Source organism: Sprattus sprattus, assembly GCF_963457725.1.
Source record: "Sprattus sprattus genome assembly, chromosome: 20".
NCBI lineage: Eukaryota > Metazoa > Chordata > Actinopteri > Clupeiformes > Clupeidae > Sprattus > Sprattus sprattus.
Genome location: NC_137918.1, coordinates 18961738 through 18976676, shown reverse-complemented (window position 1 = coordinate 18976676; position 14939 = coordinate 18961738). Strand labels below are relative to the sequence as shown.

Genomic DNA, 14939 nt, shown 5'->3' with positions numbered 1-14939 from the left:
ACATGGCTGACACAATCACTGTGGCACTGCGGGTGGCGGAGGAGGCCATAGACGAGGCCATCACCAAGGCCGAGGCATACACCGACAGCCAAGTAAGACGGACTCTTTTTTTAGAGATCTATTTTTAGTGGTGTTTATGCGGTTGATAGATTTCATTCATAAGTACTGTAACAGTGAACAGTGCTGATGAAACTATATGCAATGAAAGACACACAGATTGAAATGATATGAAATTGTGTGGAATAATAAACAGAATATATACAGTCTTTTGTAATAATACAAATAATATTAATAGTCTAGCTATGAGCTGTTTCAAACAAAATCATCTCTTCGTCTCTTTACGTGACCTCAGATTTTCTGGAATATTAGGAAGGTGCGCAGTGGGCTGAATATGTCTTTATCAGGCGTGTGCAGAATTCAAACATTTTCATGACTGTCTTTCTAAAAGGACAGATTCAGAGGGACTGGGATTATAAACGCCCTGTCGATGGCCGAGTAGCCTTGAGGTGTTTCACATGAGCAGGCTTTTCAAGCTGAGTGGCCAATTACATTTGGCAGTCTGTTAAAACCATCCATACCCGTGTTTGAGGATGAGGCATTCAAACTGTCCAATGATTTTCCATCAGATTTGATGATATGAGATGGACCATTATGGAAAATAGGTGCTGATTGATTGGTCAGCTGTAATCCGATGGCCACTGGCTAATGTGTGTGGAACTTCAGAGGCTGAGGGAATTTAAAGAAGCTGTAGAGGATAGCCGAGAGAGAGAGAGACACACACACAGACAGAAAGAGAGAGACAGAAAGAGAGAGAGAGTTTTTTGTTACAAGACAAAGCGTCATTATTTAAAACTAAGAAGACTAATGAGAGATAGTTAGTGATACAAATGAGTTTTTTGTTGAGTACTTTTAAAAACACAGATATTCTTTTTGTCCCCTCACAATAGAGGGACAAGTGTTTGATATCTGTATGCTTAGAGAGGGAGCAACAGGTGTCCACAGGTCCTTTGTATCCCCCACCCACACACATCCCCAGGTGTGGGTTATCAGCCAATCAACCATGGCTCGTCGTCCCCACTGTTGACTGCAGGCCAAGGGAATGGTCAAAGTTACAAATGTCAGAATGATGTAACTGTATAAGTAATCATAAATATTCCATATGTAGGATGCGTTTTACTCTTTCGTCATTCAGAACACATCTGCTTGCATGAGTAACAGTTGGCATCAGACAGTGGCAGTGGTGTGGGCGCTGTAAGCGGTCGGGGCAGTGGGCAGGCAGTGGTGCTGGTACTGACCAGTCATTAGCCCAGGCTATAAACGACTTGCATGAGCAGAGCTGAATATTATTCAAAGGATAGGTATTTTTCAGCTGAAATTATATCTTTCTGCCACATTAAAGGCATACAGTGGATAACCTCAGATAACAACTCGGGCGAAACAAGCTAAAAGCCTGTGACTAATAGCGCGACGGGAGCTGCAGTAGTTAATGGACTTGCCTCCAGATCAAACAGGAACTTTTTTCAATCGCTCGCTTTTTAACAGTTTTTCTTTTTCATGAACTTCTCTCTTTGCACATGAAAGGAACTGTAGATAGACAGTGCATGGTCAGCTCACATGGACATGTGTGTGGCTCTCTCGATGGCCAGAGTGAGATAGACAGTGCATGGCGAGTTCACATGGACACGCGTGTGGTCTTCTCGATGACCAGAGTGAGATGAGCGATTGCAGCTTGCTTGCCCTTGAGTAGCCTTTTGCACTCCGACAGTAGCAGCTAATTATAACTGCCTGTGACCGCTGATAAGAAAAAGGAGCGACTATCCTGTTTTCTAAGCTCAGTACAAAATGACAATCCATTTTGTCTTTTAATTAGCTTGGCAAGAACCCATCAAAGGACCAGTACAAATGTATACTGTGAGTGTGGCTAGTCTGTAGGCCACCAGTTGAATAACTCTCCTTTAATGGTTCTTCAATGACAAAGACAAAGAGCCTGTTTTTCTCTGAGTGCATGAGATGAGACTCAGAGAAAGACATTAAACTGAGCTCTGACTGTCTTACTCTGAAGGAGAAACAGAAGGAGGCGCAGTATCTGCAGGAGAACAGGGAGGAGCTGATTGAGGAGCTGGCCACAACCATCGTTCATAAAGTAAGTGGCATCAGCTCACAGACACAGCCATCGTTCATAAAGTAAGTGGCATCAGCTCACAGACACAGCCAGTCAGGATGTTTCACTACTTGTGTAGTATCTTGTCCATTCCTGCACTTAAATGTTTGTATAGGTATACGTAGATATATGTAAGCCTGTTATGCATATGTTACCATGACTTTATTTACCATGGTAATAATAATTTGTCATACTATCCGGTCTACCGTATATCTCCCTGGGTAAGAGGGTCTGCTGAATAAACATCTGACTGTAAATGCACCGTTTCTTATTCTTCCATCCGGTGCTGTCGTAATCCCAGTCCGCATGCCGTAATCCCAGTCCTCTGTTCTCAGATTATCCGCAGGAGGAGAGATCTCTCGGACATGCAGGGGGATTATAACCTTGAGTGGCCTCCCGATCAGGACAGCGAGCTGCTGACGTCCGAGGCGGAGGCCCACAGCAGCCTCGTCACCTCCACCAGCCTCAAGTCCTCCCTCTGGGTGAGCACCTCCCCACCCTCAGACCTCCCCCCCGGCTCAGGCCACGGAGGCACACGCGCCTGGCTCTTATCCCCCTCAGGGGACCAAACAATCAGTCATAAGGGCTAGAGGTCAAACACTTTAGACCGGGAGGCTAAACGCTCGTGGCTGCTGGCGGCGTTTAGCAGCAGAGGGCGTGTGTGCTTCGCCTCTGGAGGCGTGCCACACCTGCCTGCCTGCCTGTCTGCCTGCCTCTGCAGGGCTGGAGATGATAAGGGGATATTTAACACCTCTCCTCTCGCTCAGGTGTCCTGACGACCTTCCGGAGGGCTCGGCCCTGCCGGAGAGATTAGTTGCTGCTCTGTCAGGATACATCGAGCTCAGCTAAACGTGCCTGAATATCACAGTCAGGCGGCTAAGATTAGCACTGCGGCTAAATGCCTTAGCAGAGCAGATCTCCTGGAGGAGGAGGAGGAGGAGGAGGAGGAGGAGGAGGAGGGCCATGCCATCTGACAGTTAAACTGCATTTGTGAGACGCTGCAGGTATCTGTGATGGGAGAACTCTCTGCTCTTGTGTAATGAGTGTTCTTTCTAGTTTTTACACTCACACAGAGGGGGTGCCGGAGGAAAATCTCCTGCAAATGATCGCTAATCTCCTTGAGCCTCTTCTATTCCTCATTAAATCCTCTGTAAACATGAAGTCCTCACACTGGTCCCTGAAAGGAAAGCCTGTACTCTCTTCAAAATCAGTTTTTAAACTATGTTTACTAGAGATATGTGTATGTATGTGTGTGTTTGTGTGAGTGTGTGTGTGTATGTGTGTGTGTGTTTGTGTTTGTGTGCTTGTGTCTATGTGTGTGTTTGTGTTAGTGTGTGTGTGTGTGAGTGTGAGTGTGAGTGTGAGTGTGTGTGTGTGTGTGTGTGTGTGTGTGTGTGTGTGTGTGTGTGTGTGTGTGTGTGTGTCCATAAACATGACCTTAGCAATGACCTTGTGATTCGACGTTTTCACACGGTGCCCTGACTATGGCCTGTAGTCATCAGTCACCTCCGCTAACATAGCACACACACTCTGCGTCTGTCCTCTTCACTCCTCCCAGAGGTCCCGTTCAGCCTTCTCCCTACTCACCGATGGAACCGCGGACCTTTTCACGGAGCCGCAGAACATCGAGGACACCCCTGCTCCGCCGCCCGTACATGGGCTGAAGAAGGACGGCCTGCCCATCAAGCCCACCTGGAAGAGTGTCGACAGGCTGGACAACTCTAGTAAGAGTCCTCTTTGAGTCATGTGCTTCTGGTGTGACATAAAAAAAATGACCACATGGTGGAGCTAAGATGTTTCCGACGCAGCAACTCTCTGCAGTACTGTGACTAAAGTTTTCCGTTTTCTTGTGTCTGTGTTTGTGTTTATTTGTGTGCGTGCATGTGTTGTTGTGCTTGTCTATGTGGGTGTGTGTGCGTGTTTTGCGCGTCCGTGTGTGTTTGTCCCTGGGTGTTCGGAGGTGCGTCCGCAGTGCTGCAGAGCCCAGACGGTAATTGGATCGCACAGCAGAGCACCATGCTGTCCCGGCCCAGCCTGCTGGCCAAGCGCAAGAGCCTGGTGTTCAGCGTGCTGGAGAAGGAGTCCGGCGTGGTCTCCGCCTACGACAGGATGGGCTCCGACACCGAGGCCGAGCCGGACGGGGCCTGGGGCGCCCTGCTGGAGTTCCGCCGCAAGATGAAGACGCAAGGGGAGACGCAGGAGGAGACGCAGGAGGAGGCGCAGGAGGACGAGACCAACACGGGGACCGACGAAGCGGGCTCCGACCTGGACAGCGCCCCGATGAAGGTGGGCATGGACGGGGCCAAGCTGAGGTACCACAAGCCCCTGCTGTCCCTGCTGAAGAAGAAGGCGTCCCTGGTGCAGCTTCACGCGCCGCCCCTCCGCCGGCCCAGCATCATCGACATGAACTTTAACCCCGACGCGGCCGACAGCAGCGAGGCGGACGAGGCGCAGACGGTGACGCCCACGAGGACGCGCAGGAGGAGGAGGAGCAGGAGGGAACACCTGGACGACAGCAACCAGCTGACGCCATACTCTTCCTCTGTACCGGTGAGAGAGCACTCAGGACTTCACTAAGTGACTTAGGGTACATCAGGAGACCTTTCGTAGGGTGGATTGTTTTCCTGAGCAACGGTAGGACACATACCAACGACGCAAAGCGCTTCCAGTGGGCGTGGCGTAGCGTGTGGAAATAGCATCACAGTCAGGACTATAGAGCTTGTTAGCAGGCTAGCCAGCTAGTAGGCTATCTAGTCACTTGTGTTTATATCACAACTGTCATTCTGTTAAAGTATGTCCAGAATTAAATATCTAACATACCAAGAAACAACAACAACCCCTTACAAGACAATACAAGCCTTTCTTTTTTAAACTAAAGAACCTAAACATTTTAAAATTAAACAACCGAACGAGTCGATCATCAACGTCTTAATGGCTTGCCTCCCGAAAGAAATTAATAGGATTTAGAATTTTGCTACCGTCGCATCGCTGGCATCTGTAAGGAGTGTGTGAGTGCAGCAGATGTAAATGACTCGAGTTCTAGTTTCTGTTATTGTGGGGGTTTTTTCTCACTTGGCGATGAAAGTTCAAGAAAACTGTCACTGTTGCATGATGACATTCTTACTTAAGTTTGTTTTAGTGCTCCGTGAATTGACATCAGTGTGTAAAAATGGCAGTCTTAAAGTTGATATACACTCGTGCTCCTCATCACATCAATGCTTGTCCAACAGGAGTACGGCACCCTGCCTCTGGACGATCTGGTGAGGATGCGCAACATGATGCAGGAGACGCCCGTCCTCCTCACGTCCGACGACGGGATCACGTCGGACACCGAGACCCCGGACATTCTGAGCTCCGGCAACATGACCCCCGAGCCGTTACAATGCCAACCGGGAGACATCATCTACAAGACCCCGGAGACCACCAAGACCAGAAGATCCCTGGACCAGGAGCTCACCTCCCGGTTACAGCAGTTGGCCAGCCAAGTCACGCACTTTTCCTCCACCGAGGACGAGCTGGACCGAGACGACGAGAAGAGAAAGCGGCGGCAGGACGGCAGCTCAGAGGAGAGTGAGGCAGAGGGCAGGGAGAGCGTGGCACGAGAGGCCCTGTGGGACATGGAGGTAGAGGGGGAAGGGAACACGGGAGCAGAGGGGGACACGAACATCAGCGGCGACAGGCTGGCCGAGATGGACATCGACATGGAGGAGGTGAAGGAAGAGGGGCAGAAGTACATTCTGTCAGTCCGAGCGAAGGTGCTGGAGACCCTGGAGAGCCCGCAGGGCATCGGGGAGAAGAGCCCGACGACGGCGGCGAGTCAGTCTCGCCACATGAGCCTCGCCTCGGTGGGGAGCTCGTGGTGGGAGTCGCTGAGCGGCCTGTCCGGGGGTCCTCGGGAGGGGAGACCACACCTCACGTCCGAGACGGAGTCAGAGGGAGGGAGCATAGACGACATCCTGAACGACATGGTCAGGTCGTCCGAGATCGAGATCGAGAAAAGCACAGAAGCATGGGAAAGGGTGGAGTGTAAAATCGAGGCCATGGACATAGGAGAGGACAAAGCGGAGGACGTCTGGGCCACGGGGGAGGGGGAGAGAGACAAGCGAGGGGAGGGCAAGGAAAGTTGGGATGACGCCTTGAGTGGCAAGCAGAGGGGCAGGTCAGGTAGCGTTGAGATTCAGACAGCCAAAGGAAGAGACGGTGGGGTGAAATATGACGGAGACAACAACAGATTACCTCCGTCTGTGTGGCAGAGAGGGGATCAGAACAAGCTGGGTGGGAAGCGTAAGAAGGCCCACTCCGAGAAAGAGGTGCTAGCGAAGGAGGAGAGGAGGAGTGAGGAGAGGAGGAGTGAGGAGCAGGAGCTCAGGGGAGCGCACCAAGTGAATGCCAAGCCATGCGTGGAACAGGGGGAGCCGCTGGGGAGAAGCCAGGTCCAGGATGGAGGGGTTTCCGAGGCTGCGGCGGTGGCGGTGGAGGAGCAAGTCACCTGTCACGAGGTGCAGAGCGAGGAGGAGTCTTTTACCTTCAGGGCCGTCAGAGTACATCTCGACAGGCCTGAGGCGAGCGAGAAAGACTGTCAAGAGGGGGTGAGAAAGAAAATGGAGGTCAAGGAGAACCAGCAGTCCAGGGGAGAGGAGATACCTCCACAGGAGAAAAAAGCAGAGAAATCTGGGGAAGAGGAGAGGGAGAGTGTAAAGATGGCGACCGTGAGTGACAAAGTGGCCGTGGACGGCGGCGGCGCCAGAGGGTTCCTCGAAGAGAGCTCATCGTCCGACCCGAATCCGTACCCATCTCCGGACGACATTAAAAAAGTAAGCTGCCCGGAGCTGAGCATGCGTGCAACTCACCTTCCTTGAGCTACTGCTGTCCTCGTTCTCTCCTTTAAATCCTCTGCTCTTCTGGCTTCTCTCTTCCTTCCTTCCTTCCTCTCTGTTATGTTAGGATAGGTATGGCCTTGAACTAGAGCGCAACCTGCAATTAATCTCCAATATGCTCCAGCAGGTGAGATAATAGTGGTGAAAACGCTAGGTGCTGCAGGCATATTTGGTCGACAAATGTTTGACATTTTTGTTTCTGAAATAAACAAGAAAAAGGTCTGTCTAAAATGTCAAATGCATTTGTACGGCATTACTGTATGTGTGCCGACCAAATGATGTTTTTCTCTGGCTTTTTTCCCTATCTTTGATCTTTCTATGAAACATGTACAGTTCATATACATTATGTACATATGGGTCTACCAGATATGTATTAGTAATAGACTGATTGTCAATTCAATTCAATTCAATTGTATTTGTATAGCGCCATAACAATACAATTGCCTCTAGGCGCTTAACAGAGCCCAGAGCCTAATTGTCAGCATGTGTGTGTGTGTGTGTGTGTGTGTGTACACGTGTGTATATCCATCTCTGGTCTGTGTGTTTGGTTGGGGTAGAAGTACTCGGCTGCATCCCTGCGCAGCGTCACCACAGAGATGCTCCGTGTGCTGAACGCCACCGAGCAGCTGATCCAGGGGGCAGAGGGGAGCACCCAGGAGCCTGAGAGACCCTCGGCCAGGGGGCCCTCGGCCAGCATCTCCCCAGGCCAGAGCAGGAAGCTCAACGAGCAGCTCAGCAAGCTGGAGGAGAATGTAAGCAAGCTTTTGTGTGTGTGTGTGTGTGTGTTTGTGTGTGTGTGTGTGTGTGTGTGTGTATGTGTGTATGTGTGTGTGTGTGTGTTTATACGTGTGTGTGTGTGTGTGTGTGTGTGTGTGTGTGTGTGTGGTGTGTGTGTGTGCGTGTGCGTGTGTGTGTGTGTGTGTGTGTGTGTGTGTGTGTGTGTATGTGTGTGTGCGTGGGTGTGGGTGTGGGTGTGTGTGTGTGCGTGGGTGTGTGTGCGTGGGTGTGTGTTTGTGTGTGTATGTGTGTGTGTGTGTGTGTGTGTGTGTGTATCTGTGTGTGTGTGTGTGTGTGTGTGTGTGTGTGTGTGTGTGTGTGTGTGTGTGTGTGTGTGTGTGTGTGTGTGTGTGAGGTGGAGCGTTTTAAATAAAGATATTTAATCATGCTCAATCAGGCCCTTAGGGACACATACAATTTATGGCGGCGATTAAACAGGAGCGCAAACACACTTTTATTACACCAGACTGCCTTAATTATTCCTCTGCCTGTCAATCATGTCCTCTTGTCACAGGTGTATGTGTCTGCAAGTACGGTGTACGGCCTGGAGGGGGAGCTAAGTGACCTGGATGCGTGTGCGCGCCGCATAGGCCAGAGCACCACCGAGAGAGAGCTGGCACATCTGGAGGACCAGGTGGCCTCGGCCGCAGCCCAGGTGCAGCAGTCAGAGCTCCAGGTGCGTTCTGCCTGGATGCTTCTGTCTTCAGACCCAGCCCTGCTACACTGCATGGCACTGCACTGGGGTCTGCTGTGCTTTGCCTGCCTCAATTTACACACACCTTTGTCCATTAAGTCCACCTGTCCATCCCACACACCTTTGTCCATTAAGTCCACCTGTCCATCCCACACACCTTTGTCCATTTGTAGCCACACGGCATGCTGCTCCACTGTTACTAAGTTCATCTAAGTGCTAACCATCACAATACATACGACGTGCTTGTATATGTGCTTATGCCTTCCGGCAAGGACATTAAAAAACGACTTTCTCATGTACCTTATCAACTCACTTATAATATTGAGGTAGTTATTTGTGATATGAAGGGTCTCTGGTCAAAATGTCAGCAACTTCTGGCATCAAATGGCATCAAGTATTTGTACTGAACAGACCTAGATACAATTACTGGGCTTCAATCAAACACTGGTTTCAGTCTTTGCTTTAATCATTTCAGTGGTGGTCTTGAATTGAAGAGTTCCTGGTACATTATAGTATGCATGTGTCTGGATGTATCATTTTTGCATTGTGCATTGCAAAAGCGAGGGCTTCCCCCTATAGAGTGGCACCCATATAATATCCTTGTCCTTCAGGTCACTGACATTGCTGCAAGAATCAGGGCATTGAAAACAGCGGGCCTGAACGTTGCGCCACAAGGACGTTTGTTCAAAGCTGGGAGCCCTACGCCCAAGGTATGGCAATGTAGCCGAAACCACTGACAGGTTAAATACTATCCATTGCTTCTAATAATACTAGTAATACATCTTGTAACTTCCACCTCAGACACAAACCATAGACACGTCGAGACAACAGAGGAGAAGACTGCCTGCACCTCCCACAAAAGGTACCGTTAAACACTAGACTCACTAAGTGAATTCCAGACTTTCATTTAATTTGCACTGCTAATGGGTTGAAAGCTGCTCAAAGTTCATAATATTGAAATAGCTGTGCTCTCTTGCCCTGTCCTCTTCAGAGAAAGAGCCTGCTGACATTTGAAGCTGTCTGCAACATGTCCAGCTCCTGACACACCCTGCCCAAAGTTCAAGACCATCTGCACTCCTGTGCCTTGAAGCAGTGGAGCTCTGTACTGAGGAGTCGAGAGAAGTGATAACTTGTGCTAGACTGTTTCATCTTGCCAGTGCAAACTTTTACAAATACTCTTCGCCTTAAATCAATAGACAGGATGTCAATGACACTTGAACTACTACTGACAGCATTGTAGACCAGTTACATTGTGGACAGGTAAGAGCTGTTTGAAAACAAAACAAAAAAAGAAGATAAGAAAAATGAAAAGGTTTTGTATAGAATGTTTATAATGTGCAGTTTTCTTTTTAAGAAATATATTTTTATTTCAGTGCAATTTTATTTACACTGTCTAATATTGCTGTGCTACTCCTAAGATTGAACCTCTGAATGAAAAAAAGAAAACACTCACGTAACAGCCTAAGCAATGGTGTCAGGCTGCTGTGATTCATCTATGTGTGATTTACAATCAGAGAAAAAATTATCCTCTCTCTCTCTCTTAATATTGACTATCAACTGATGGTAAACATTAAGGAGATATTTCAGAGGGTACTTGTCCATGTATTAAAAAAGCTATGTGTTTGTGTGAAAAAACAAGTGGGAATCCTCACTGTAGCTCTGAATGATTTCCTCCCCAGGGGCTCATGGACCTCTGATCCAGGTCTTAGGTTACCAGTGTAGGTGAAATGATATTGAAAAAAGACTTAATTTATTGTGACTGTAAAATAATAGAACTGAATAAATGTTGCATTATTTAATATTCACACTGTGTGCCGCAGACATTTGCCAACAAGCCTCAGAACTCACAGAAAACATTGTGACCGCCACAGTTTGGTTTCCTAGGTACACTGATATTCTTCACAGATTTATGCTGTCGTGGTGCAGACCAGTTCCTCCTCCTTGCAGTACCCACAATGGCCTGGAGAGGGCCTTCTATGTCCACGGAACTTCCCCCTTTGCCAGACCCACATATGGAGGAACAAAAAACAGAGTGGGAGAGGAGGTTTACTGCCACCCATACTTAATGTGACGGACTGAAGTGGATAAATAGAACCTGGAGCAGGGAACACAGAGCTGAGAGTGCCTGCAGGCTCTCAGCCAAAACAGGAGGCCTTGGAGGGGGGGGGGGGGGCACCGAATGGAAAATAGGAAGGAGATCAAGCCTGACTAGCAAAGAGAGATGGGTAGAGAGGAAGGAAGGAACCGGGCACAGAGCAGTTGAGAGAGACTGGAGGCCATGAGCCAAGGCCAGGGCCATGGCAGGAGAAAACCTTGGAAGGAAGGATTACACGGCTAAAGCCAGGCTGCTCACAAGAGCAAGACTGTTCCTGGCAGATCACAGCAAACAAGCCAAAAACCAGATATCCACACCGTGGCATGTCGACAACGCAGACTGCCGAGACCACCACAGACGGGATCGCTCACTCAACTGGATTCTCAGACGCTCTCCTTTCCAGTGTTGGCTGAAACATGGGTGATTCTGGGAAATCGGTGTGGTCGATAATGACTGTTTAGTCTGTCACACACCAACACTGACATGCAGCTGTCAGCATGGTAAAACAGCATCACGTTGGCCACAGACACAGTGCCAGTTAACCTAAACATAAAAAAAATACTTTAGACCTACCACCATGATGTAATTCTGAGGGCACAAAGACAAAGTAGTATTTCTCAATATTCCCTCCCAATTTCCTGCAGTCGTTACATTTTACTGGGCCATAGAAGAGTGAACACTTTCAGAGAAAATGACGAGAACCTCAAACTACGCCTTGTGCAAAAAAAAAAAAAACACTGACCGGCCATGGACTGACAACCGGTTCCAAATGAGCCATTTTGTCTGTAGTGGTGAATAAGAAACTGCCCTTAGACAATATCGTCTAGTAACTGACCAGATCAAATTCTGATATACATACATTTGCATTATTAAACCAAGCATGTTACAAGTTTGTAATGGGCATACATAACTTCGACACACTCTAGTAAAAGTGTATATTTTCGGCTCACACTGAAGGGGCTCTGGGTTGGTTATCCACCTGTAAAACTCTTGGTCTGATAAAATCAGAGGGAGTGGGGCCACTGGGTTTCTATGCAGCTGTGCTGCAGGTGGTACAGGGCCCTCATCTGTAATCATCCGCATAGCAACTGAGGATGGAGAAAAAGAGAAATGTTTTGTCTGTTTGACCTCCTATATAATAATCTCCTTTGGTTCATTGGTTCTTCATCGTTGTAAAAATGTGATGACTTTTGTCTTTACACGTTTCAGTTTATGTGTGGACAAGATGTTAAAATTCCTTGTGCTGACTGATTGGGGACCTCCCGCTACAGCCAGAACCTCTCAATGTCACATGCCAGTAATCCTATAGAAAGTACCTACACTATGTACTATAACACATTGCTGCACGAACCCCTACGAACCCTTGCGCTGCTACCTAAGCTTGGTTTGCAGCCACGTTGGAAACCTTTTGCAGCTGGAAAGAGAATCATTTCACAGCGAAGGCAGGTGAGGTTTTGAGTTACACTGCAAAAAATGCAGCTTTAAAAATAAAGAAAATAAAGTAATAAAATGTGGGAGCCAAATTGTCTTATTTATTTACCAAGATTTTTAAAACAAGTAAAAAATATTATATCTTCAAACTAGTGTGGCCAGACAAGTACATTTGTCTTGTTTCTGACTTTGACAAAGCAGTTTTGTACTTGTCAGTGGTGATCAATCAGCATTATAATTATGGCAAGTCTAGTTTCAAGCATTAACTTGCTCAAAGTTCACCAGTAACACAATCTCAGTAACGAGTTATAATACCTTATAATTAAGTTAAGTCAATTAAGATAATTAACCACTGAAAAGCTTGAAGTGAAATGCTCTAACATAAAAAATGCCTGGTAAGAAGAAATATCTTGTCAGACAAAAAAAACAAGCATATATTGCCTTGATTTAAGATATTTCATCTTGCTAAGATTTCAATTTATGCAGTGTAATGCTTTAATGATTGGTCTCTTCCTCACAAGAGTATTGAGTGGTTTACCCTGTGTATGGTGTTTCAGAAATAGGGTGTACTACTCACTGTAGGTTTTTTGTGTGTGTATTATTTGGAGTTTTAAAGATTCAACTTCTATCCACTGCCAAACTGATCTTCATCTGTTACCCACAATTTTTTCTTGAAGTTGGTTCATTTACTGGATGTGATGCATTGGACCGTCCCTAATTCCATGCCAGGAAAACAGCTGCCTGGACATTCTGTTTCCTAACTCTACTCTCCCTTCTGAGGCAGGTTCAGTTCACAACAGAAAACAGCATGTTATTGCCAGCAGTGCGAGGTCAAAAAATGACTTATTTGTGTGACCTTTTGACCTCTGTTTTGTTTTTCTGTTTGAAATACAGATGGCTGTGTTGGTCATATGTGCCGTGTTGACTGAACAGTATGGTTGACTGTTCATTTTGATACCGTTCAAAACTTATTGTCCAACAGACATCTCAGTTAGACAGCTGCATATCCACACACAGGCCGGTATCCCTCAAACCCGACAGGCGCTGAACAACAGCTCTCAGGAGAGTTTTTGGCCATTACCTGACACGGTTTGTCCTCTGGAAAAAAGATTCACATTCTGAAATTGCGAAAACAACTCCTTCTTTTTCACCCTACCAGACACCAAAACATCTGCTACAGACATTAAATGGACTGCTGTGCTGGAATTATGTGACAATCTGAATCATGAAAAGCACTTCACTTTTATACATTCAGAATGTTTCACGTGCTCCTGAAGGAAGAGTGGCAGTCATTTAACCATCAGCTACTGGTTCAAAACAGCCCAGGGAAGCGCTTCTCCCTACTTTCAGTCATTTTTGACCTAATGATAAACTTCACCTAAGTGCTGTGTGTGTGTGTGTGTGTGTGTGTTTGTGTGTGTGCGTGTATGTGTGTGCGCGAGTGCGTGTGATTGTGTGCGTGCGTGTTTGAGTGTGATTGTGTGTGTGTGTGTGTGTCAGTGTGTGTTTGTGCATGTGTTTGTGTTTGTGTGTGATTGTGTGTGGGTGTGTGTGTGTGTGTGTGTTTTTTTTTCTCCATAAAATGGAGCTCTGGGCTATTCATCACTGTGGCAGTAAAAGGTGGAGACAGTCATGCTGGCTGACTGCGAGGGTTTCGAAACTCCACAATCAACCCAACACATCCCCTCCTCCGTCAGTGTCTCTTCCCAGCACGGGGTGCTGCTTGGAGAGAACACATGATTGACAGGCACATCTTTGTCCTTACTGGTTGGGGTCTCCAGAGGTCATTTCATTTTTCCACCCTGTTATTCTCAACTGCAGAGCCTGACAAGGTCACCTCTACCACAGTAACTCCCTCCAGAGCAGACTCTCCAGACGAGAAAAAAAATGAGAAGAATTTCAACAACTATTATGGAAGGTGTTTTGAATTCATACTGATGGCTCTGATTTTATTCAACCGTGGACACATGACAAAGTCTGCAGTCACCGTGTAGCTCCCACTGGTACTGCTGCCTCTGAATCTAACATTCCAATGTCTTTGAAATAATGACCTTCTCTCTCAGGACGCTGGGCTCATCCATGAAGTGTCCTATGTGCTGACCCACATAAGCCCAGCTATGCAGCCAATGGGTATACTGCGTAAGGCACAAAGCAGCCTGAATCTTGACAAAGGACACGCAAATGTCCAGTGTTTGGCCAGGGCATCAAAATAGTCAGCTATCACACAGTGACAATCAACCAGACCTGTTTGTCTTCACAGCAACCCTATTGGACATTAGGTGCGAGCAGTGACAGCATTTCGTGTCATCTGGTTAACTAATCAGCACACCTTGCTTGCCATTAGCATCTGGGTGCTTGTTGTTCCTAACCACCCCCTCAGTTGTTACAGAGAGAGCCTCAGGATGATTGTGAAAATTATATTCAGTCATTTTATTTCAGTTATATGAAAATGTGTGTCTATGCACGTAATGGTATTTTTTGTTTGGACTTGTATCTCACCTCTCGTGATGTGAGGCGGTCTGATCGTGGTTTCATTACAGTCTAAGGTATTTGCATCTAATGCAATCAGATTTCATGGGTTTAATGGGTAACTAATGCTCCTTCTAGACCACAGCGTTCCTCCAAGGAATGTCTCCTGGCGTTGCCATCCCTGCACACAAGGCAAAGTCAGTCCAGACTGTTCTGTAGCGAGATGGTGGAGTGAGCTACCAAATACTATCAGAGCAGAAGAATCTCTTGAACACACATCTATTCTGACAGCACCTCCTTGACTAACACCTCTAGCACCCTAACATGCCTAACTCACATTTACCATGCACTTCTTGACCTGAACTCCTTGCACTTGTCATATTGAGTTGATTTGGTACTTAGTGCATACTCTAGTAAGATAACTAGTTGTTAAAA

General features: G+C 47.3%; 1 protein-coding gene across 1 annotated transcript in view; it reads left to right on the top strand.

Annotated features, from left to right (window-relative positions):
- myripa (myosin VIIA and Rab interacting protein a) overlaps nt 1-10314 on the top strand; it is a gene marked incomplete at its 5' end in the record, with an annotated part of 34691 nt that extends 24377 nt beyond the window's left edge. Inside the window, 11 exons of the mRNA XM_080859218.1 lie at nt 1-92; nt 2063-2143; nt 2497-2643; nt 3720-3885; nt 4134-4711; nt 5392-6975; nt 7596-7790; nt 8330-8491; nt 9121-9219; nt 9311-9371; nt 9501-10314. The exon at nt 1-92 is cut by the window's left edge and continues 6 nt beyond it. Of these exons, the coding sequence (XP_080715344.1) occupies nt 1-92; nt 2063-2143; nt 2497-2643; nt 3720-3885; nt 4134-4711; nt 5392-6975; nt 7596-7790; nt 8330-8491; nt 9121-9219; nt 9311-9371; nt 9501-9523 (3188 nt within the window). The 3' untranslated portion in view covers nt 9524-10314. The remainder of the gene's footprint in view (nt 93-2062; nt 2144-2496; nt 2644-3719; nt 3886-4133; nt 4712-5391; nt 6976-7595; nt 7791-8329; nt 8492-9120; nt 9220-9310; nt 9372-9500) is intronic.
- Nucleotides 10315-14939: the final 4625 nt, after the last annotated feature.